Source organism: Chelmon rostratus, chromosome 20 (genome assembly GCF_017976325.1).
Source record: "Chelmon rostratus isolate fCheRos1 chromosome 20, fCheRos1.pri, whole genome shotgun sequence".
Lineage (NCBI taxonomy): Eukaryota > Metazoa > Chordata > Actinopteri > Chaetodontiformes > Chaetodontidae > Chelmon > Chelmon rostratus.
The window spans coordinates 22,027,535-22,051,231 of NC_055677.1; the positions used below are offsets into that span (position 1 = coordinate 22,027,535).

At 43.2% G+C, this 23,697-nt stretch overlaps 2 protein-coding genes across 4 annotated transcripts in view; one reads left to right on the top strand and one right to left on the bottom strand.

Moving 5' to 3' along the window:
- The first annotated feature begins 212 nt into the window (after nt 1-212).
- On the top strand, nt 213-8,434 carry LOC121624248 (very-long-chain enoyl-CoA reductase-like). The gene is made up of 13 exons (XM_041961897.1): nt 213-236; nt 2,855-2,905; nt 3,262-3,313; nt 3,769-3,813; nt 5,089-5,192; nt 6,002-6,117; nt 6,848-6,953; nt 7,307-7,379; nt 7,464-7,507; nt 7,600-7,657; nt 7,953-8,041; nt 8,133-8,178; nt 8,307-8,434. The coding sequence occupies exons 1-13, from the start codon at nt 213-215 to the stop codon at nt 8,432-8,434; spliced, it is 936 nt and encodes a 311-aa protein (XP_041817831.1).
- Nucleotides 8,435-9,152: 718 nt separating this feature from the next.
- The window catches only part of LOC121624247 (retinal-specific phospholipid-transporting ATPase ABCA4-like), a 35,889-nt gene continuing 21,344 nt past the window's right edge, over nt 9,153-23,697 (bottom strand). The window contains exons 22-51 of one of the 3 annotated variants that reach the window (XM_041961893.1): nt 23,495-23,634; nt 23,244-23,381; nt 21,049-21,227; nt 20,569-20,671; nt 19,809-20,014; nt 19,332-19,386; nt 19,080-19,160; nt 18,169-18,326; nt 17,787-17,911; nt 17,534-17,632; nt 17,250-17,439; nt 16,955-17,049; nt 16,618-16,650; nt 16,349-16,454; nt 16,161-16,235; nt 15,903-16,072; nt 15,513-15,690; nt 15,291-15,406; nt 14,266-14,413; nt 14,064-14,187; nt 13,575-13,704; nt 13,269-13,389; nt 13,066-13,128; nt 12,871-12,977; nt 12,609-12,750; nt 11,647-11,781; nt 11,457-11,560; nt 11,289-11,381; nt 10,951-11,200; nt 9,153-10,396 (exon numbers count right to left, since the gene is read on the bottom strand). In XM_041961893.1, the coding sequence (XP_041817827.1) occupies nt 10,277-10,396; nt 10,951-11,200; nt 11,289-11,381; nt 11,457-11,560; nt 11,647-11,781; nt 12,609-12,750; nt 12,871-12,977; nt 13,066-13,128; nt 13,269-13,389; nt 13,575-13,704; nt 14,064-14,187; nt 14,266-14,413; nt 15,291-15,406; nt 15,513-15,690; nt 15,903-16,072; nt 16,161-16,235; nt 16,349-16,454; nt 16,618-16,650; nt 16,955-17,049; nt 17,250-17,439; nt 17,534-17,632; nt 17,787-17,911; nt 18,169-18,326; nt 19,080-19,160; nt 19,332-19,386; nt 19,809-20,014; nt 20,569-20,671; nt 21,049-21,227; nt 23,244-23,381; nt 23,495-23,634 (3,784 nt within the window). In that variant the 3' untranslated portion in view covers nt 9,153-10,276. Of the gene's footprint in view, nt 10,397-10,950; nt 11,201-11,288; nt 11,382-11,456; nt 11,561-11,646; nt 11,782-12,608; nt 12,751-12,870; nt 12,978-13,065; nt 13,129-13,268; nt 13,390-13,574; nt 13,705-14,063; nt 14,188-14,265; nt 14,414-15,290; nt 15,407-15,512; nt 15,691-15,902; nt 16,073-16,160; nt 16,236-16,348; nt 16,455-16,617; nt 16,651-16,954; nt 17,050-17,249; nt 17,440-17,533; nt 17,633-17,786; nt 17,912-18,168; nt 18,327-19,079; nt 19,161-19,331; nt 19,387-19,808; nt 20,015-20,568; nt 20,672-21,048; nt 21,228-23,243; nt 23,382-23,494; nt 23,635-23,697 lie in introns of those variants that run through there. The other 2 variants (XM_041961894.1, XM_041961895.1) reach the window with 2 other exon arrangements.

The following is a 23,697-nucleotide window of genomic DNA, read 5'->3' on the forward strand; positions in this document are numbered from 1 at the left end:
GAGAGAGAGCAACAGAGAGAGAGAGAGAGAGAGAGAGAGACGGAGGCTGGGAAGAATAAGGGGTCAGTCCAGGGTTTGTCCTCGAAAGGAGAGGAACTGCTTCTGTATGTGTGCGAGGAATGAGTGCGTGTGTGTTGGGTTTGCTTATACTGATGTTTGAGGTCATCGCTCTCTCACCCTGTACACAGCGGACACGATAACAATCCACCGCCATGAGTCGGCCCACCTTCTTTGAGGTAAGTCCGGATGTACAGTATTAAGCTACTTGCCACAGAATGCTTCTGAATGAGCTGAGCTCTTTAATCATCACTTTCTGATTCTGATCCGTTTCACAAGGCCGCACTCGAGCTAAACACTCACTGAGCAATACTCAATAGAGGTCAAGCAGAATTTGGAATAATGTCTCATTTGTTTAATCTGTGCAACAACCAAAGTGGGGAAATGGGAGGGCTGTGTGCCGGATGCAGAGCCAGGCTTGCTGATGGGTGTAGCTTCATATTGAATGGACAACCTTTGCCCTGCCTCAACATTTGCACTACACTTTTCAAGGTTTGTGGACGTTTGGAAGCTTAAGGTCCTGTTTGCACCTGAGATCAGATTTGAACAAACTGTACTTAGAGAACTTTTGAAGTCAAATTGCCCTTAAAGCCTTTAATGGAACACCACAGGAAATTCAGCCTCGCTACATAGCACCATAGCAACCTCATCTTAGCTGACGGCCACTCCACTTCCACAGCACGATGGCGTCTAGTCCAATCTTATCCCCACTATTAGTATTAGTGGTTGTTTGAAGTTTCTGAGCTCTAGGCTGAGTGCACCCTTTTCTTTCTAAGAGTGTACTGAGACAGATGCTTGGCAGTCAATGTGCAGCATGTGAAAAGTCAGATGAGTGCTTCGCTGATTACTTCCCGTGATTGAAAGAGAAATTCTGTCCAGTGTGGGTGTGAAAGCTAAAAGGACAGCGGTATACGCTGGGCAGCTTCAATAGTATCGCGCTCAGTGTTTGAAGCAATGATTCAAGATCAGCCATTACAGTCATCGTCCTTCACATTAAGAGCCGCTATTACAACGAAGAGACTTCTCCAAGCTTACTCAGATCATTTAAGACGGATATTGTGAGAAGACGAAACCAGATCACCTCAGATGTCAACCTGAAAGTTTTTGGAAATACACTTTGCCTGCAAAGAAGAAATGTTGATTTGAAAAACTCCTCAGCAGCCCTCAGAAGCACGTACGCACATGTTCTGTGTGACCTGTGCTGTCAGCAGCGCCCTGTTCTCCCATGAGAGGACAGGAGCATCTGATAATCAGATTTACAAGGGCACGGCGCAACCAGCAGCGCACACGGCCCTAATGACACCCTTGATGCTCTTTGTGAACATGCAAATGCATCAACATGCACCCCTAGAATGCAGTCGGGAAGGTTAGCAGATGGAAAGCAAAACAAACCCGTCTCCCAGGATGCCCTTTACTGAGGCGTCAACGTGCCCCGTGCTCAGATCCTGCACAGCATGTTTGTCTCGCAGGGTATTTCTCACTGCATTGGGAGGTTTTGCTGGTTTCAAGAACTCAAAGAGAGTGTAATTGTTTTTTTTTTTCTTTAAAAAAGGGAAACATAAATTTATTGTTTGAGATGTGATTGATCTCATGAAGGTGAAGATGCTACTGACACAAACCAAGAAAGAATTCACGACTAGAATGCTGTAAAATAAGTTTGGTCACAAGATTAAATGACTTACCAAACTGTGTTTTTTTGCAATGCAAACAGCAGATGGTATATGCATAGAGCTCTCTCTCTCTCTCTCTCTCTTACTCTCTCTCCCATTCTCCTTCTCTCTTTCTTGACTGTGCACTCAGCAAATCTTTCCGTATCCATTAGCGGGTTATTACACTGTCCAGTAAGGGAACCAATTTAGCCAGGACAGCTCTGCTGAGCCGCACAGTACGGAGTGCTTTCAGGGCAAATTGTGGGCCGCCACCCACCATCCTCCTTGCATATGCCGTACATCACCACTGACATGGTCTAATTAAGATGAAAAAGATGTGTGCAAGAGAGCAGCAGGACAACACGCTTCCTCCTTTCCCCCCTCCCCAACCAGACACAACCGGCCTCACTATTCAGGCTGAGATTACTGCACTTGATCAGCAAAACTGGACTCGACAGGAGGGCCACTGAGAAGAGTTTTAGCTGTGCTTACCCACATGGACACATTTTTATTCAGATTTGATGCACATCTATGGTTGATTGAATAATTCTCATAAATCACATTGCTTTGAGTGCTTGTTGTTGAGCGAGTGTTTCATGCAGGCATCAATTGTGCATATTTTATTATTATGTGATTTGATTCTAAATTAAAATTGAGACTACATTTCCTATAATCCCTGTTGTTTGCTCTTGCAAGAAGGATAAGAGCCAGAACAGAACAGCCAGTAATCATATGTAGACCAGGGAACATGTAGCGATGTAAATGATTGTGGCTTTGTTGAAGATAAAGTGCCAGGAGGCTTACGAGAAAAATTAATTACATAAATCAACAAAGGTGCATAGAGATATTATACGATAGAGTTGACTTCCTTTCAGATTTACAACCTGTGATGCACTTCCAGCCTTGTAGTAATGGATAGGCACAGTCTTACTGTGGGAGGGATGTGAAAGCAGGGCCAGCTCTTACTGCCTGCATGTGGTTTTGTTGCTGAGGTGGCACCTGGAGGCTGAGTCTCATCGCATTTAGTGAATATTCAGTGAATGAGTATGAGGTGTGAATGAAAATCTCTCTTAATCTCTTCAATGCGTGTGGAACTTGTTAGCCGGGTCTCGTGCTTAAAGGTGGTACATCTTGTGTTTTTTCTTCAGGTGAAGGTCCTGGATGCCAAAACCAAAGAGCAGCTTTGTTTTTTAGATAAGGTATGCTGCCATATTGCTATGACGACAGTTTTACCATTTTATTTCCCCTTAGGCAGTCTCAAGGTTGGAAAGATAATGCTCCACACTCTGACTATATGCATTCTGCATCAGCTTGCTATGCTAACGCTAAGTGAAATATTCAAACCCGAGAATCCATGTTTTTTGGCTGTGTCATCCCACCAATTGGACACTATTCTCCATCATTTTAGCTCCGTGGGTTTCATCTTTTTTTGTCTGCCCTGCATGAGTTTTTAATGACTGTGAGCTTTGCTTTAGGTGTTTTAACCAGAGACACTGTCAGTCTCTTCACTGATGATACATCAAGGTTACATATTTTATGTTTGTATTCCACACAGGTGGAGCCCTACTCAACAATCGGAGACATCAAGGGGCTTTTCCACAAATCATGTGAGTTTTTGGAGCAATGAGTTGAGTGTTCATTTGTTTACTGGTTCTATAATATACTATGCAGTCTAAGATATCAATTTGAATTAATATTAAACTGTTGTTTTATTGTTTTGTATCTTAATTGCACTTTTCTTTGAACTAAAACTTGCATGGTTCTTAGAGTGAATCATCTTACAGTATATCATATCATGCCACATCCCCACAGAGATCTTCCGTTAAGAACTATTTCTTGTTTGCGCCTCTGAAGTACACAGTGGTTCTGTCATCAGTGTGTGTCTGATCAGAAATGTTACCAAATGTTTGCCATGCCTGAGGCCATCAGCATCCATCAGAGCAGCAGAGCTCAACATTATTCCATTGTGATCAATTATTATCAGGCCTAAGGCCAAAATCTGTGTGCACAATGCCAGCTCTGTCCAACTGTGTGTGTGTGTGTATGTGTTTGAGCCACTCAGATCCTCACTGGTATCCAGCAAGACAGGCCCTGAAGCTTGACCCCAGTAAGTAGCCATGTTGTGATTGCTCATGTATGTGTATCTATTAGTGTCTCCTTGAAGACATTACAGGCGCAGCAGGCGATGCAGTGACCATCCAGCCATCCAGCGTCTGATGCTGTGAAGAGAAAGAAAGAGGGAGGTGGTTCAGCTGCGCCGCCATTTATAGGTTTTGACTTTGCTCAGCAGAATCGGATCTATTGTGTGTACATGTGATACTGTTCTCTGTAACAGTATGTTACATAATGTGTTGTAGGCAAGGTAGGTATGAATATTTAGCATCATGACTCTAAGATCGTGTCTATATTCTGTGGTGTGTTTATCCTTTGGCTCCACGAACGCATTTTCCTGCAAAATGCAGCTGTAAATGTTGCATGTATCACAGAATTATTCATCATTAGATAGGTAACCTTTAGTAGAACAAGCATACAGTTGTTTAGGTTTGTTTAGTTGTTTTGTCAGTTTGCGGTGTGACTTCCATCGTACATCATGTGCAGCATCCAACAGAGAGTGTCCAGGAAAGCTACAGAAATGATTAAAAAGCACTGCATGGTGTCTGTGTGGGGCCTAATGTTTCTACATGCCGAATATTGATGACATATTGCAAAACCTAGACGTGATCAGTGGGTGAATTTAAAAGGAGATTTTGAAAGGAAATCACTGCCATGACCCAGTGCGACCCTCTGGAGCTGAATGAAAGCCATAAAAATCACCCCGCCACCACTGTGAAAACTGCTGTCTATTCTTCCTTTACGCTCACCATAAAAGCAAGAGTGTTTAATGTGCACCCTCTTTTCATTCATTTGGGCCTAAATTAAAATAGAAAAGACACATGCAGGACAGGAAAAGAGCCGCCATGAGGTGTGATGTTGCAGGGCTTTTGTTGAAGGCTATCTTGTTGCTAAAAAGCACAGAGCGGAGACTTCAGTTAAAAGCTATGTGGGCCACTTACCCCTGAGGATATTCTAAAAATGTCATCCAATTAGTCCAACATATTATCTGTGGCTGTGCCCCCACAAGCTTTCAGGTAAAGAGACATGTGCTGGGAAACTGATCAGACCTTCATTAAAAACACTCAGTTTAAGCCACAGCGCTGTGCACACGACTGCTTAAAATGCACATACTCATAACGAATATCTGTATGACTGTAATTGCAAATTCTGTCAATGCGGCCACTTCCCAGCTCTGAAAAGCTTGTTTATCGGCTCGGCAGAGTTACTTTAGGGAAGAATTTCAGAAGGATTTTGCGCACACAAAATATTTCTTCTCCTTCTTTGTCAGAGGAAAAATCACTCAGAGATGATGACATCTTACAGAATCTACCGGTTGGGACCACTGCCACTATGTACTTCAGAGATCTGGGTCCACAGTTAGGATGGACTATGGTAAGAAGAGCACACGGCAGCATTACTGATGTGCACACAGTCACAGTCACACAGCTGGAAAAAAAATCAGTGTCTGTCTCTGCAGTTGTTGGTTGACATAACATTTTTTTCTGTTTGATTGTATAACACCAGTAAAATAACTGCTACAAGGTTACTGTCATTCAAAAGCATCTTGTTACGTTACAGCATACCTTAAATGAAAATCCCTTTGCAATTCCTTGCACCTGCTGGTTATATTGTGCAGAAGGTGCGTAGCTTACTGCACGTCTGCCTTTGAAGGTACTGACTATATCGACTTTGTATTGGTCGGCCCGTAATCTGTAACTGTGCAGGTCAACGGCAGGGATAACAGAAGCAAAATCCCCTTTACAGCTCTAATGATTATGTTTGGTTACAAGTAAAGATAAAGTCAAGTTCATACAGTGTGTGGAGTTTTTTAGCAATTCAATTCAATAATTTGAAGCACATGAAAGTAAAGAGAAAGTGAGGATAGGAGTGTTGTGGAGCTGTGCTTAGCTTGCACAGGGCCCTACTTGCAGGTGCTTCTTCAGATTTGAAGCAGAGCTCGTCGCAGCTTGACAGACACATCTGCATTTCACCGTGGTGCTCTTGTCCCTTTCACCCGCGAACACTTCCATGCCATGAGGGCTGTCCTCTCCTCCATCCCGAGCTAAACCTACGCACTGAAACAACCGGTGAAGCTTTGTGATACTCTGCTTTAAAATGTAATACAAAAGTTGTCCCCATGACACCTCCAGGGCTCCACAGTACAGAGAAAGTAAGAAGTGTTAACTTTTCTTTGTCTCCAGGTGTTTCTGGCAGAGTCCATCGGGCCCCTTCTCACCTACCTCCTCTTCTATTTTCGAGTCCCGTACATTTACTCACACAGATATGCCTTTACCTCCAGTCCCCATCCTGTTGTCACGTAAGTGGAAGCGAGACATTTCTACTGCAGCTGTATGTTATGGAAAACATGCACATTCACTTTCTTGTCAAGACTTAGATGAAAAGATTCATTCTGCTCTCACTTACGCATCTTTTCATCCAAGTCTAAAAGTAGATTTCCTGAAATGTCAAACTATGTTTTAATAATTTTGTTTTTCATTTTGGTTTAAATAATGAAGTAAAATTAAATCAGAAACTGCATTATCTGATGTCAGTGTACCGTTTACTCTGACACGAGATAATAGAACTGGAGTTGATGGAGATCAATATTTCTTGCTGCTCTGACAGGATGGTTAGGACTGTGTCTTTTATTCATGCTGATCTGCTTATTGATCCACATTCTCTTCCTCTTGGGTTGTCATTTCATAGTAGTACCTGAAGGTTTTACATCTGTGTTCTGTTTTGAAATCTTTTCAAGCTTTTTAATCACAACTCCTCAGTCATTTACACATGAATTCTTGATAATGTGTTGCAGCTGGCTGCATACGTTTCTATTATTGCGGTTTGTTCTATTAGAGTATATTGCAGTTTCTTTGCTGAATCCTACAGGTTTTTGTTGCTGCAGTGACACCAGAGATCATTTAAATGCAATCTCATCTCAAATTTGAAAGCAGCCATAAAACCTGTGTGAAGCAGTTTGCATCCTGTGACAAAATGTAAGCGCCTCAGTTTGTACGTCAGACCTCAACCTCCCCCTCTCTGTCTCTCAGACTAGCCTGTGCCTGTCATACCTTCCACTATATGAAGAGGTTGATAGAGACTATCTTTGTGCACCGTTTCTCCCATGGGACCATGCCTCTCAGGATAATAGTAAGGGTGAGGACATGACTACCCTTGAAAAGAAGAGCCTCTGACGATATGCTCGCCTCTTTTACAACATGTGGCCTCTTTTTCCCCGTCCCATGCCAGCTGTTGTGATAGCGATTTTAGCCTCAGGACTGCTTCTTCTACAGAATGCTGCTTAAAACTCAGAGCACAGCCTTCAGGAGCAGATGTAGTCATTCTAGGTCTTCTATTGTGTGCTTTTTAGTTGTTAAAAGATAGAAATTGGATCAAAGTGAGCATGAAATGTACATTTTAATGGTCCAGTTCATTGTACACCATGCAATGCTAAAAAGAAAACCATATTTGCATATTCAGACGTCTGTATTGTTTGCTTCCTCTCGCAGAATTGTGCCTATTACTGGGGTTTCTCAGCTTGGTTGGCCTACTACATCAACCACCCTCTTTATACACCTCCATGTAAGTCAGCTCATGCACACACACACACACACATTTTTCTCTGTTTTCTGTATCTTATCAACACCAGCATATCTCTGTTCGCAGCATATGGAGAACTACAAGTCAACTGTGCATTGGTCCTGTTTGTGGTATGTATACTAGTGTTCACTCAGGACCGACATAAACTCAGTGGACATGGATGCATGACAGTAAGGTGTGAAAACGCTTCTTTCTGCTCCAGATGTGTGAACTAGGCAACTTCTCCATTCACGTGACTCTGAATAATCTCAGAGGAGATGGTAGGTTGTTGAGGTTTATGCTGTTTACTCCCACAGTACTTAAAGGAGGAATACTCCACGTTTTGTAGCCATTGTCCAAACCACTCATTTAGATTTTGTGTGAAATCGTTTATCAAAACCACCCTAAACCATTCAGTTGTCCCCATTTGCTTTGTAGTCCATGCTAACACTTAAGCATGAGATGTGTGTCTACAGTATATTTTTATCATTTAGTGAACTGCTACATAAAATAAAAGGTAAATGTTTTTTAAAGGTAATCTTGCTCTTTATTTGTTCTTACAAAACTGTTTCTCAGGATCCAGGGTCAGAAGGTTTCCTGTGCCAACTAAGAACCCTTTCACATGGCTGTTTTTCTTTGTGTCCTGTCCAAATTACACATACGAGGTAAGAGGAAGCATTTATAGTGATTCATTTGGTAATTAATATCAGCCATGCTTGACAGCCTGTTAGCCTGTATATCTGACACACACTGCAGGTTGGAGCTTGGGTGAGCTTTTCCATAATGACCCAGTGTCTGCCTGGTACGTACTGCAAATTATGTTTTTGAGCATAAATCCACTTCCTGCACCACTAACTGTAGTTGCACCAAAATGTGTATGTTCCAATATTTGCATGTTTTTTTTTTTTTTTGGTTTTTTTTTTATTCCAGTGGCATTGTACACATTACTGGGGTTCATTCAGATGACCATCTGGGCCAAAGGAAAGCACAGAGCCTACAGCAGGGAATTCAAGGACTATCCCAGCCTCCGGATGGCCATTATCCCCCTGATTCTCTGAGAGTGAAAACATGGGCCATTGTGTTGTATGAGGGTTCATTTCCACCCTCACAAAACAAGGACGTTTGCTGCTCCAGAGTCCAGCATTATGCAAGTTTTTTATATCAATGAATGGACTGAGAGGAGTGGGAATGAGAGCAATAACATTATGGCAATACACTGGAGCCTTTTAAAAACAGCTTGGAACATTTGAATTGTTTGTAATGAGGTCAATCTTTATTGCTGTCATATTCTCTGAGCTGTGTTAACACACAGTTACAGGATTTTTTTGCTATTTGGTTTGTTTAGGACTTGACAGAAGGTTGAAAAATGGCACTTTGGCATTTTAGCAACCCCGACTCAAGGCGGCGAGTAGTTCTCGCTGCAAGCTGCCCCATTAGCCCACATGTTGCATCATTTCTTTCCATGCAATGTCTAACGCTTACAGCACTAATAACGTTTTCAGGTTAAGTAAAAGAAATGATAGAGATCCTCTATAGCTCATGATAAAGTGCCTGCGGAAGCAAACAAACAGACTACATCTTAAAATGGCATCCACTGGAGAGCGCAGCATCACTTTTAAGCTCTCAGCAGGAACGTTGATACAGCAGACATTTCATTTTGCTAATATTAAGCTTCTGCTCTGGACGTCTCAGATTGTTTTCTTCAGAGAAATGGAAACTGTACTGTAGAAGTGTGACTTCTGGCATTAATGTGTAGAGGGCTTATCAGGTAGTCAGTGATCACTGCTGCCCTCGCCCTTGCTGTCTAATCTCAGGTTTCATTCAACTGTTTTCTAGAAATGTGAATGTGAGTGAAAAAGCGTAAGAACAAAACATTTCCACATCTTAAGGAAAATGTAACTTTATTTGAAATGATGGTCCTTTAACAAACTTTTCACTTTTGTGGCATTGTGTCAGCTTCCTCTAACGACACCAGGTGCTGGTGGAACGTAGGCATAAAAACATCACATGATATCGAAATAAATTTAATAGCAGCAAGAGTATTTTGTAAAAATGATCAACTGTATTGCACTAGCAGATTTCTTTTAGCCGATTGCTAAACGTCTTGGAAAAAATTGTGATGCTTCAATCAAAGCTGCATCAATAAAGTGCTAAGTCTATGCTCTGAGTGCTTATTTCACATGTCTAAAGAAGGCAAAAAAAAAAAATCTTTCTTGGCATCTGAAGCAAAAAATATGGACCTATGCTTTTTTTCACACGAAGCTCCCGTCACAGCATGATATTGAACTTGTTTGACATATCATCAGTCAAAGTTACGGTCCATGTCTTCAATCTAAAGTTGTGTTTCATTTCGTTTGCAAGGCCTACAAGGTGAGCAGGACGTGGAACATGTAGCAGGCACATAAATGTTCCACACTCTCCAAATTCATAGCCCACTAACCCGGTTTATCGGAAAAGCAAAGTAGAGCCTGTGCAGTACTGCCACATGTCAAGACACCGGTCAGTCGTGACATCTGCCCCATTTAAGTGGCTGCCTCCTGCACACACTGCAGGCTAAGGCCTAACGCCACGCATGGATCAACAAGGACGGCAAAGAGACGGCTTTTTGGACGACATAACTGGTTCATCTCATGTGTTTTTACACTTGTCGTATCCCAAACTGATCATGCACCGTGCACTTGTATCTATCAGGCTAGGGGCGGGACGCCATGATGACTCTATAAAGGATCTTCTGTAGACTGTCTCATTTAAAGAGGAGGTTCAAGTTCTTCCAGCCAGCTTCCATTCATCCGAAGCGCACACACACACACACACACACACACACATAGGCGGCATACTTTGAACATGCCCGCCCCCTGAAATGGAAGCCAATGACCTTCTTCTAGTTGAGCTCACTGAGTTCACCTTCGCAAAGACTTGATGGCTGCGGTGTCAATGTATCGCTGCGCCCCAGCAGCTTTTGGATGCAGCACAATAGCGTCATCCTCTCGTGACTGTTGCTTGGCGAAATTCACAAAAACCTGCAGGGATATAGAAGCGTTAGGATCAACACGTCGTCCTCTGAACCACTACGATGGCTTTGTCCTTGAAAAAAGTGCAAGCAGAGGGCATGAGAGGATAAAAGCCAGTGTAGCAGGATTTGACAAATAATACATGAGGAAAGAATAACATGATAATCCATATCTGTCAAGACAAGCAGCAAATCAAAACGCAAAGAGATGAAATACTATAAAGACAGAAATACACAGCCATGCTAACAGCTCTGTGAGGATGTACTTAGCCACAGCTGTGCTTTCAGCTAAATGCCGACATCAGCATGCTGACAGGCTTGTGACACTACTAACACGCACGTGTTGGCAGGGATAGTATTAACCAGGTTTACAATCTGTGTTAGCATGCTAACATTTCCTAATATGCACTGAACACAAGATGTAGCCGAGGCTGATGGGAGTGTCAGTTGTAACTTGGTCACAAACCAAGCTACTGGACAATTTAAAATTTTTGACCTGATGATGGCACTATAGCCAAAAAGATTAGATTTCATAACACCTCATGTCTTCCTGTGCTCATTCACCTGATCAAGAGTGGTCTGTGACACCGAGTAGTCCTCTATTTTGAGCTTGTCTTTGTTGGCCAGGACCATTTGAAAGATCCTGGCCAGGGAGGAGGAGGAGATCTTGTACTGCAGAGTGTTGTAGTGTTTCTCTCTCTGGATGCAGCCAGGGAAGGTGCTCTCCATGAACGCTTCGGCGGGGTTCAGGTCTGGGGCGCAGCCGGGCTTAGCTGCCCTGATCTTCATGGTCACCACATAGCCATCGCCGAACCTGTGACATTAGTTAAAGCGTCAAAGATCGCTATGCTCTTCGGAGGAATCTATTTGAAGAATTTGACATGAGGAGTAAAATGACTAACTTGTATTTGAGATGCTGAATGGTTCCCAAACACTTAAATGATCCATTAACCATGATCGCTAAGCGGGTACACAGCGCCTCACATTCCTCCATACTGAAAAGACAGATTAAATTAGAATGAACACCTGCTCATGAACACACAGTCAAACACCCACAGCGGGCCACGTACCTGTGTGAGGTGAGGACCACGGCTCGTTTGTCCTGAATGACACTCATGATGGAGTTCCACAGGAAGCGTCTGGAGAGAGGGTCCATACCTGTAGTGGGCTCATCCTAATGTACAGGAATAGTGACGACGAACACATTAACACACACACACATCACCTAACCATGCTCATGTAACTCAGCGTGGGCCTCACCAGCAGCACCAGCGCAGGGCAGCCTATCATGGCGATGGCTGTGGAGAGCTTCCTCTTGTTTCCTCCACTGTAGGTCCCAGCACTACGGCCCGCATCCTCCGACAGGCCCAGCTTCCGGATGGCCCACTCTGCAACCTGAGCGCGAGGAGGAGACGTGCCTCGCGTTACCACGCAGTCCAACTTCTTCTCCTTGTGCAATCTTTCAATATTTCTCAGTACTTTCCACTGGCAATATTTCTTTTTATATCATATTTTGTATAAAATGTACACATGTGTAGTCAACTTCTTATTTTGTATTTTGTATTTTTTATTTTCCATTGCCTTGATATTGCTTTTATTGATGCTGCTACAACACCAAATTTCTCCAGCTGGGGATTAATGAAGTTTATCTTATCCTATCTTCTTCTCTACGTAAAGCTATATATTTGATACAGGATCCAAATCAAGCAGGGTAACAGATTGAAATGACACCATGTTTACTTTGTAGTTTTCTAAATGCGTAGAGCTTCTAACAAAACTTCTTTCATTCTTTGAAAGGCAGAAGTACATGATGATCATTTGTGGTGTCTTGTGAGACTCTGTTTTTTTCTTCTCCTCTCTGTGTTTGTGTTTGCTCGATGAAAAGAACCAGAGATTGCCAAAGATTTGTATGTACAGTTGCGATGTCTTCAACTGTGCTTCTATTTTGGCGTCACTGAAATGAAGTTGCTGCTTTAATTGCCTGCTTCGTTCTTCTCCTCTGGCTCATTTTCCCTCTGTGCTTACAGTGAAAGGATGCACTTCTTTATTCTGATTGCAATTAAAATGAAAACAGCACCTTTTGCATTTGTCTTTTTCCACCTCCACAAGAAGGGGAATGAGTCAGGCGTGGGGATTGTGCTAATTTTCGATTCGCTTTATCATTTTTAGCATTTACAGTGCTGCTCACGCCTCTTTATTTCCTGACAAAAGCTGCGTCTCACCCTGCTGATCTCAGCCTCGGGGACTCCTCGAAGGCGGGCGTAGAGGTGTAGATGTTCTCTACCTGTCAGCAGCTCGTCTATGGCATCAAACTGTGGGCAGTATCCCATGTTCTGGTGGACGTCCAAGATGTTGGTCAAAATACTGAAGATTCAGGGGAAAACACTTGAGGTGAACAATAAGAATGCTGACAACAAGCCTCGAAATTTAATAAATTCGATGTTGGTTACTTCCTGCTATTTGTGAAAACAATATATTACTAACCAGTGACCAGCGACTGAGGCCTCCCCTGAGGTGACGTCGATGTCTCCGGTCAACATTTTAAACGTTGTGGTCTTCCCTGCTCCATTAACCCCCAGGAGACCGAAGCACTGCAGGGGATCAGGAGATAAAAGGCGAGAGATGAACAACAAAGTGACCTGAATGCTTCCTCTGTGGAGTAAATTGCATCACACACACCTCTCCAGGTGATACTCCTGCACAGATTCTGTCCACTGCGGGGATGATTGTTCCTGTGTACGTCTGGCAAGACAAGATGAGAACAGCATAAGGACAAAGATGGAAGTAGATTTTTGTTTTAGTTTGAGATTTATTGAACATTGATCTTAGCATTTTGTCTTTTGTCTATGATTGATCATAGTTTGGATAGAAAAATGTCTCACCTTGGACAAGTCTCGTATGCGTAAAATGTCGTTAGTCTTCTTACTCTTATAGATTCGCTCTCTCTCCTCTGCTACATCTACATCTTCATCCAAAATAGGAGGCTTTGGGCCATCCAATGTCCTGTAATGTAATGTAAAAATGAACCACTCAGCAAATCAGTCAGTCAGTCTATGAGCGAGTCACATCACACTGCGTTATCTGGAAAAACATCCCTGCATTTTATTACACACACTGTAATTTTTAATGAGCAATTTCTCAGCGTATCTGGCAAGTTTGGTTTCCTAAATCAAGCTCTGCTCACTTACCAGTGATGCAGGAAGAAGCGATACTGGAAGAGAATATTAAGGACGAAGTAGACGAATCCCTGAACAGCCATGCAGAATAGGTTCTTCCCAATGAAGTCCCAGTTGTAGGGGTCTGGACTGTAGTCCTCACCTGAGGAAACACAGAAATGTAACACACCTGTCAGTCTCGCTTTCACACTCTTTAAAAATGCTGCGTGTTTTTAGCCTGGCATAAGGCATTTAAGTCACAACAAAAGCTTATCTTGAATATATTTTTCAGTAAAATCAGTGGTTGTTATTGTAATGTAATATTTCATATGTTGCTCTTTCAACTGCGCAGAGCATGTGGTGCACAAGGGGGTGGGGGTTTGTGGGGCCTCGAGTGTGTTTCAACTCTGCATGTAATCAGGTTCCTAGTTTCCCGGAGTGTTGATATGTGACAGTTGTGTTGCTACAAGTATTTTCTTGCTGGACTGTGAGATTAATGAGCATGTGTGTGTTTTGCATTACCAAAGCGAGCGTAGATATCAGTCACAGCTTGATTCATGGCCATGTCTATGAGACCTCGGCCCAGGCAGTAATGGGGGAAGACGAGCAGAAGGGTCTTCAGCAGCTGGTTGACCTTGTACAGAGCCTAGAAATCCAACACACACACATTAGGGTGATACTGAAGGGGCATGGAATTGACAGATGCAAGTCCCCGTGGTCTTACTGTGGTGCCCTCAAAAAGGTCCAGGATGAAGGTGATGGCACTGCTGTTGATGCCAATGAAGAGGTTGATACACGACAAAGAGACGTAGGCTGTGCTGGGCACACTGAATATGAAGGACATGGGGTACATCATGGGCGTCACAGACCAGCTAAAAGACAAAGAGAGATAAAAGAAAAACATCAGTGAATGAACAAATGCAATCTAATGCCAGAAACCAATGATATACTGGCAAACTACTGTTGTGGGCTTTGCACAAAATTTATCATCAAAGGTGCTAAAGGTTAACATCAGTGAATAAACCCTACTTTAGTTTGGAGAAGGTATAATTAGCATAAGAATTAACAGAAGATTGGCAGCCTATTAAACTACTACAAGATACAAAAAGCTGAATAGGATGCAAATATTGCAATATATGCATATGTGCATAAATTGAGTTTATATGTGCCGTGAAATGACATAGAACATGTCCCGTCGCTGGCACTCGGCTGGGTGTGTCATTAGCAAGCGTGAGCTGTGCAGTAAACTTGACCCACAGGAGTGTAACAGCAGTCGGGTGACGACAGTAGCTCAAATTTAGGCCAGGTGATGAAAAATATCTGCTACCGGAGGCATCGTAAAATCTACGTGTCTACCCACGTGTCCAAAACGTCAAAACTCATCATGGCAGCCAGACAACTGATCATGGTGGGAACAGAAAGAAAAAGGACAGGGTAATAAATCTTGCATTACCCTGCTGTTAAAAATCAGCCAGTCGTTGTGGAATCAATTCAGGTATTAGGTGTGTAATTTCCTTTTGATAGAGAGATAATTTGCTCTTGGTTTTGTCAATATTTTCACAAAATTACAGACCAAAGCTAAGAGAGGAAAATGCTGAAGCCTGTAAGGTGGCATTTAATTGTGTTGGCACAAATGAGAAAATACTACATACTGGCACAAAATGTAACTTGTTGGCATCGTCAAATGTAATAATAAACATTTTCAAACAGCCAAACTGTAGCAGGGCCTATAGTTAGACAAAAACCTACCCATAAAGCATGAGCAGGGCAATGAGTGGTTGGAGGTTGGTTGATGAGGTGTAGCACTTCTTATCAAAAAAGATGAAAATTTCCACCACCATGGCTGCACTGATGGAGTAGTTCACCTGGAGGAAGAGCACAGACACAGTAGATCCCAGTATAATCCCTAGAGTGTTACTGGCATTTTCCAGGCTTTGGTACACATCCCATAAGGCAGCAGGGTAACTATACCATGTCCCAGAGAAAGTTGGCCATCCAGTAGACCAATGGACTGACACCACTGACAAACTGCAGGTGCTTGGCCTGGGTGACCCTCTCCTGGATCAAATAGAGGACGAAGCTGGCTGGAACGAAGGACATGGCAAAGATGACGCAGATGGCGACCACTGCGTCCACTGAGGTGGTCAGGCTGGGGAAAGGGCAGAGGAAGATGATCAGCTCAGAGTAAATGTTAACCAATCAAAAAGAAAAAAACTATTTGTCCTTCCGAGAGGTGTGATCTTGCACAAACATTCAGCCATGCAGGACTAAGTAGATCTGCAGAAGGCAAAACTCCAAATCTGCATTTGTCGTGTCACACTCTTTGCATTTCCTTGCAAACCCGTAGAAAAGGGCACTCACACAGTGATCTCAGAGAGCTGTTCTTTAGTGAGGTTCAGCGGATGGTTGATGGCAGTGATTCCGTATTCGTCCAGGTTCGCTCCTTTGGGCAGGTTTGTGCGGAGGATAGCATTGTTGGCCACGTTCATGAAAGCAACCATGGCGTGCCAGCCCTTGTTGTTGTACCACACCTGCCGAAAGAGAGCGACGGTGTCCTTTGAGCAAGCTGATCACAGTGATGAAGGTTTCATCTGGCTGGTGAGGCTTCACTGGACTGACCTTGACGTTGTTTTCAGTCTCCATGTACCTGAGGAACGTCCCCACGTCCTTCAGCGTTTGTTTCGAGTATTTTCCCTGCAACAGAAAATTTTAGGTCCCATTACAAAACTCAAGAGCAAGGTGATGGGCACACAGACTATCGCACACAAATACAAGCAAGCACATAATGTTGAGTTTTGAAGCCATACCCCAGTGACATTGAGCAGTCGTCCCAGCTGTGCTGCTACATCCTGGATGGTCTTTGCCTGTAGCTCTAAAACAGGAAGCTGTCCTCCCGCTGATATACCTCCATACCTGGACACCACAGAGAAAACCCTGCTGACATCTACAAAGCTTTACTGCAACTCCAGTTCCTGCTGCCCAAGAACTGCACCATTAAACAGCGCATGTCCATCCATATAACAAGCTTCAAAATGTATTTAAGATTTGGACCATTGCATTGACATTTTGAGATTACCTTTGTTCGTTCACCCAATATTTGCTCTTCAAGCTGCAAAGAGATGGACAGTTCATTTATAAAAAATAAAATAGCGCCACAAATACGCTCACACCTTTTTTAAATGAACAGTTCTGTACCTTTACATTGACAAGACATACAACTTTTGCTACAAGAGCATCAGCAGAGTCCTTGTTTAAACACAAATCTGGATCAACCAACAGCAGAGAATCTATAGGAATCTGATGCTATAAGGTACAGTAACTTAATGCATCTCATAACTGTTTGCATTCAGCTTTTGCTTTTTGGACAAGTTACTAAGTTCTTTCTTTTTGAACTGGTTTGAAGGATCTTATACCTGGTTCTGATGAGGCTGGGGTAGGTCTTCACCAGGTAGTCCGAGATGTTCCTGCCTGTTAGGTCCATGAGAACATCTCCTGTTGACTGGATCCTCTGATGCATGAAACACACGCAGTGTACATTTAATATGAGACACTCCTCAGCACCGGTGGACCTCTCAGTGCAATGTCAGTTTAAAACGTGGAACTAATGCGTAACACACAATACACAAGAGTGTGTGCTGCAGCTAGTAGTGTACTGGGTAGAATTTGTGTGTGTGTTGAGGTCATTTTCAATATAACCCAACCACCTACCTGTGGAGGTGGCAGGCCCCCAGCTCCCTCAGGACACACAGGGAGCATGGTGAGTTTCCTGGGTGTGCTGCACCGACAGGGGGGAGACGGTGTGAGGGAGCTCCATCCTGGTCCGGCAAGCGTGTCTATCAGGGCAGGGTTAACCAGCGGCATCTCCCACTCCGTGGTGATGTTGTTACATGGAAAATCTCTGCCAGTGGCAGAAAAAGACCCGTGTAGTTAAAGAAAACAGCAAAGAGAACAGGCTGGGAGAAAGATGGTCTAAACCTGTGACGGCGACTCACTCGAGCGGTTCATCCACCATGCAGCGAGTCCCAAAACCGGGCTTGTCCAGCAACACTTCACCAAAGTATCTCATCTGAGCATCCATAGGACGCTCATTACTGCAGTGGACCAAACAATAAAAGACATATTGCTACGCCAACATCAGAATCTATTTGAGCCAAATTTAATCAGAAGTATTGTACTAATCTCATTAAACTGGTCTCTTCATAAAAGATAAATAGTGCTCCGTGACCTAATGTCCATTACACCCACCTGAAGAAGGTGTACTGTCGCCCATACATCCAGGGACTGAGAGTCAGACTTGGATACTCTCCGAAAGGTGGAACGATCAGAGTGAATGTCAGTGCCAGGAAAACAAAACTGGCCGGCAGCACAATCTATCGAAGACAGAGACATAACTGCAGTTTAAAATACAAAACATCTGGAACTGGCCCTGGTGCACCTCGGATATTCAACTCTAATTCAAGTATAACTGAAAAATGACCACTACTGATTCAATCTAATCCTCCTAGGCCTCAAATATCCATCATCTACAACATACCATATCACAACACAACACACAGAATGCTATTAAGGTTACTGGCAGTGCTGCATTGGATCAGGATTATGATTTGATAGATTACAGCAAAGCTACCTGGGCGAAGAAGTCTTTGTAGGAGCGTGTCGCGTGATGCAACCTCTTGATCAGCAGAGCAAAGAACTGTTTGATGATCAGACTCAGGCCTCTGACCTGGTAGGATCCCCTGCCTGCACTGCCTTCTGGGACATCACATGGGCCCTGGCCGTCTGTCTCTGGAGTACAGAGCTCAAGTCAAGTTGCGCAGTCTGATTTGAACATGCAGCATAAAGGCGAAATAAAAGCCAGCCAGCAAGCCAAGCATGTTAAATCTTCTGTGAAAAGCGTCAGAAAGCGTTTACCAGCAGAACTCTACTCGCTTAAAAGATGTATTTTATGTTACTGGTGTGCAGGTGAAAGCTCTCAATGGGAATATGTATATATGATGAATATATCAGTTGGTCACATGTCACTAGTCAAAATGCCCAAGCCGAAGCGCTCTGCATCACACTGTTGTCTGGAAAAACACTTGTGGCATAGTATGTTTTTTCAAATGTCTTCAGGGATGGATTAAAGAATAGTTTTGACATTCTGGGAAATGCACTTATTATTATGGTCAATGTGAAACTACTGCCAGCAGCTGGTTATCTTAGCTTAGCACAAAGACTGGACACAGGAGAGACTCCAGCTCTGCCTGAGGGTAATCACCCTGAGGTGAGATACAATGTGTTAGTTAGTGAGCTTTAGAAGTGTTGCTAGGCAGATTTTGCTCTGGTCTCAGTATAAAGAGTGTTTCCAATCCAGCCAGGGCAATTTCCCAAATTGTCGAACTTTTCTGTGAATTTCTCAGCTGACCTTCACATATTCTTTTTAGTCAAGGTTGAATAGGTTTCAACACATAATAGACCGTAAACCCTCTTAAACTACAGAAGTGGATGTATTTTTCCCACAACAGCAGCATTTGTCCAGAGCCATAAGCTGAATGTCACCTTTTGGCGGTTCCATATCAACTGCCACTCTGTTGAATCCACAGAGACTAGTTCGAGAGATCTGTTGCAGTGATTTCTTGCCTGAGAGCGGCACGATGGGATACAAAGGATATGGTTCACTCGTTGAGGGGTGAGGTGGAGAAAAAAGGGCCACAGGACTTACAACTACACATTCAGACACACAACCAATCGATGGGATGAGAAAAAGAAAAGAGAAGAAAAGTGCTACAAAACCTTTGTGCTTGTTTTTACCTTGCACGCATTTCCTTATGGTTGCATTCCCATCAGCAGTGACCTTTAGGAAGATCTACAAGGAAATAACTTATTTTATTGTCAGGACCAGAGATTAACAGATGCTCTTGATTACAGAGTCTTCTGAAACAGAGCCTAATCACTGTGAAGGTGAAAGTCAGGCAGTGTCTGCATGACAGATTGCCTCAATAAAGCTCTCCATGTTTTCTTCTGTACTCGCTATAAAAATTGCTGTTTAGCACTGAAAATGAAAATATCATTTGGACTTTTCTAACTAAGAATCTTTCTTACTTAGGGGGCAGTCATTGTCAGTTTGATCTATTTTCTCATTTTCCAAGTCCTGGGACCACAGTGTGAATTTGCAAACATAAATTGCTTTTTTGATTTTCATAATACATCACAGCTGCATGTGGGTGTTAAATACAAGCAGCGCCACGATCACTACACCACTTCTGTTTTTTTATTATGCCCACGTACCTCCTCCAGCGATGTGTCCGACACACCAAAGCTGCTGAGGCCGATGTCCACCAGGGTCTCCTCCAGCTCCCTGAAGAGGCTGGCGTAGGCCCTGGGTTGGAAGTTACGGTTGGGCAGCAGATAGGTCAGCTCCTGGCCGACGGCCTCGATGAGACGAGCCTGCGGCACGTGATGATGGACCAGGGCTGTGATGCTCTCCAAGTTACCTGGAGATGAGTGGCAGAGGACGATTCTGCCTTATTTCAACTTCCATCACTGCTGTTTGTTTAATATGGCATTGCCTGCCCCATTACCTCTCTGATACTATAAGAAGCACTGGAGAATATAGCTCCAGCAGCAACAGTAAAACGATACTGCACCTGACAGGTGGCATGTTAAGCACAAATGCACCAGCAGAAAATTAAGAAGGTGTGCAAAATCTCAGCAAGGAATAATGGAAAACATTAAAAACCACATTAAATCACAGCATGACTGGACAAAACTGCATATCCATTGGCCTTTAACAGGTCTACAGAGGGCCTAGAGAGTTCACTGAGTACAGTCAGTGCAGGGTGTTTCTAGGCGTGTAAGTAGACTGACTGCAATCCAGTACAAAAGTGCCATTCATCAACATGACAGCGAGATTATCCTCCTTTGCGTTATTAATTTAGAAGCTGAACGGGCTTAAAACAGGCTTCACTGAGATTGACAAAAAACTTGGCAGCACACTGATCTCAAATTCAAAATGCAAATGAAAAACTGGAACCAGTGGTGACCTTACCATCCATCTGTCTGTCCGGGGTCTGGCCCTCCTCCTGGTTCACCTTAAACTTTGAACACTTCGAGCAGACACAGGAGCAGTCCTCGGTGCAGTCGCAGCTGGCCTGCAGGACACGGTTTTAGGGGAAAACATGATTTACTTCACAAAGACTCATTTATATACAAATCACAGAGGGACTTATGACGGTGACAGCACTGCTTTGCAATAAGATGTTATCCCATGTGTTTACTTCAGCAGTTGAATAAATCCACATCCATATATCACCATGCTTATTTGGTATTCATGTACTTATTATTAACCAGAGTTTAAAGCCAGGATTTTAGCATGCTTTAGCCTACTTGCTGTTTCATATGCTGTTCCAGCTAGACAAGAATTATATAGCAGTAAATTAAATCCACCGTCAACCCCAACTTTAACTTTTAAAGCCACCGCTCTGTTCCTAATGTGCTCAAACACACACAAGACACCATCATCATTCACCTTTGGAGTGTCGTGTTTCATGCGTCGTACAACAGTGAGGTAGAAGCCAGCGCCAAAACAGTTCTTGAGGAAGATGGGGGAACCGCAGCAGTAGAGGCGGCCCTGAGAGATGATGGCCACCCTGTCACTCAGCAGGTCGGCCTCGTCCATGTGGTGGGTGGACATGATCACTGTGCGTCCTGCGACGGCAGACGGAGGGGGACAGTGACAAAGGGATGAAGACATAAATAGAGACATAAAGAAGGATTGTTGTGCTGTGAAAAACTGAGGCAGAAAAAACCTCTCCATTCATTTTTACTGTAAGGATTTCAGTACAGCTGGCCTGAATGCAGTATAATAAACGCAGTAGGACCAAGAATATATGACATAATAGTGATAGCTACACTGGAAGCATCTGTCCTTTGACATTTAAACAAAGAGCTTTGATTCAGATTTTGTTTGGATATCAGGATTAGTGGAGGAGCAGTCAGACCTGTTGACAGTATCAGTGATGCAATGTCTTGTGCAGGGTTTAGGTTGAATTATTTGCTGACAGACAAACCTGTGAAGTCTTTTCATTATCTAATATTCATGTGTTGTGTAATATAGCATGACAAGCAACACTGCTACTTTGTTGTGTTATTGGCAAGGTTCAAGCAACGTCGCCGTTTGTCAAGGAAAACCTAATAATAAACCTTAATTCGTAATATTATATTTATATGATATTTACACTATGACTACAAGGATTATGGTCCCTCATTTTCCTGCTAACTATAGTTGACTACATGTTTGTCAGTTATTACAAAACAATACAAAATATGAATAATCGCTGTTTTTTGTAACATTTTAAATTAAGACATTAGTATGAACTGCAGATGGATTGTGTCCACCTCGGTCAGGGGTGTCCAAACTCCGGCCCAAGGGCCAACTGCCAATTTTTAATTGGCCCCCAAGAAATTTTATAAATACAATAGAATATGGCCCGCTATTGACACTTTTGCTTGAGTGCATTGCACTTCTTAGATTTAACACCAGGGGGAGCTACTGTTGAACAAGGCAGCTGCCCCACCAAAAAAGGACAATCACAGAACAAGTTTACCCCAGGTTACCAAACATGGCAGAACCAAAGAAATGCAAGGTGAAAGCTTCAAGGCAGCATCACTGCTCCCACTGAGTGCAATGCCGTTCCCACTTCAGCTGAGTTAAAAAATATATCCCACAGTATCCGTGTGTTAATAAGCATGCATGCACATAACTAGTATGCAGGTACACGTGCCACAAATATCAATAATGCCGCATCAGTTCTGTCACTACTCCGCTTTTGCGGAGCGTACATCGCTGTACGCAGCGTACAAATTGCGCAAAATCAGCTCATCCCAATTGATGCAGATTCGATCGCTCCTTTATCAAAGTGACATTTGTCCGGATTTTTGGCCGGTGTGGCATCGAATCAGCTGGATGATAAGCGCCTCCACCGATTTAAATACCCAGCGCAGCTGATCCTCACAAGACTAACTGACTAAAATTATTATGCACTCTTGTTGTTAAGTTCAGGTCAGTCTGTTAATTTTGATAATAGTTTCTAACGAACGTTAATAGGTGTGTTAATAGGCCTAATTACTTAAATAACGAGCTTGAAATGTACCTATCCCATTTTCCTCTTAATTGTTCTTTCTGTGTACTGGGGGGGTCATCACCCTGACTAAGAAGGAATCTGAGGCTGCTGTTCTGAGAATGAGCTGCCAACCCTTTTTCTGAATAAATCAACAAACATCCATTTATGGAAAGCTGTGATGAAGGCAGTTTTCTGTAATCATATTTAACAATATAGCATATTTGACCATCTGTGAATCGATTTTTCTAACTTTAATAGACTAAAGGTGAGGCTATATACCTCACCTCTAGAAAGTGACCCAGCCCCTCCTATATTTTTCTGTATGTGGCCCTCAGTGAAAAAAGTTTGGACACCCCTGACCTCGGTGCTCGTAACACAGTTTAAGGCTCCTGCTGTCAGTGCATTATGATTACAGTTAGAGCATGAAGCAAGCCAAGGATGCCTATTTTAAGGAACAAATGAAGCCACCAATTGTGTGCTGATATTGGAAAATATAATTTTTAATTGCATCTGTCTACCTGAGGGGATATAGCAGAAAAGCTCCATATACCATGACATCAGGGCTCTATACCCCCTTTCAGCCAGCAGAGGTCAGTGTTACCTGCACGGTATTTGAGCAGCAGGTCCCAGATGGAGCGTCTGGAGTAGGGGTCCACCCCTGAAGTGGGCTCATCCAGGATCACCACCTTCGCTCCACCAACAAACGCCAGGGCAACTGATAGCTTTCTCTGCATGCCCCCTTAATTAGAACATCACAATGGTGCACATATCATCACATATACACCTTATATATCCAGGTGCATTTTGCAGCAGGTTTTTTTTTTTTTTTTTGGATAAAGCATACAGACGGACCTGAGAGGTTCTGGGTCAGTTCATCTCTCTTGTGGGGGAGACCCAGATCCTGCAGCATGTTCTCCACCTCCTCCTCAGCCTCCGCTATTGGACGGCCTTTCAGCAGTGAGTAGAAGAGGATATGCTCCGCTACAGTCATACTGATGGAGAACAACAGAAAAGAGGGGAGGCAATATTCCAGTCACAACTATAAAATATACACT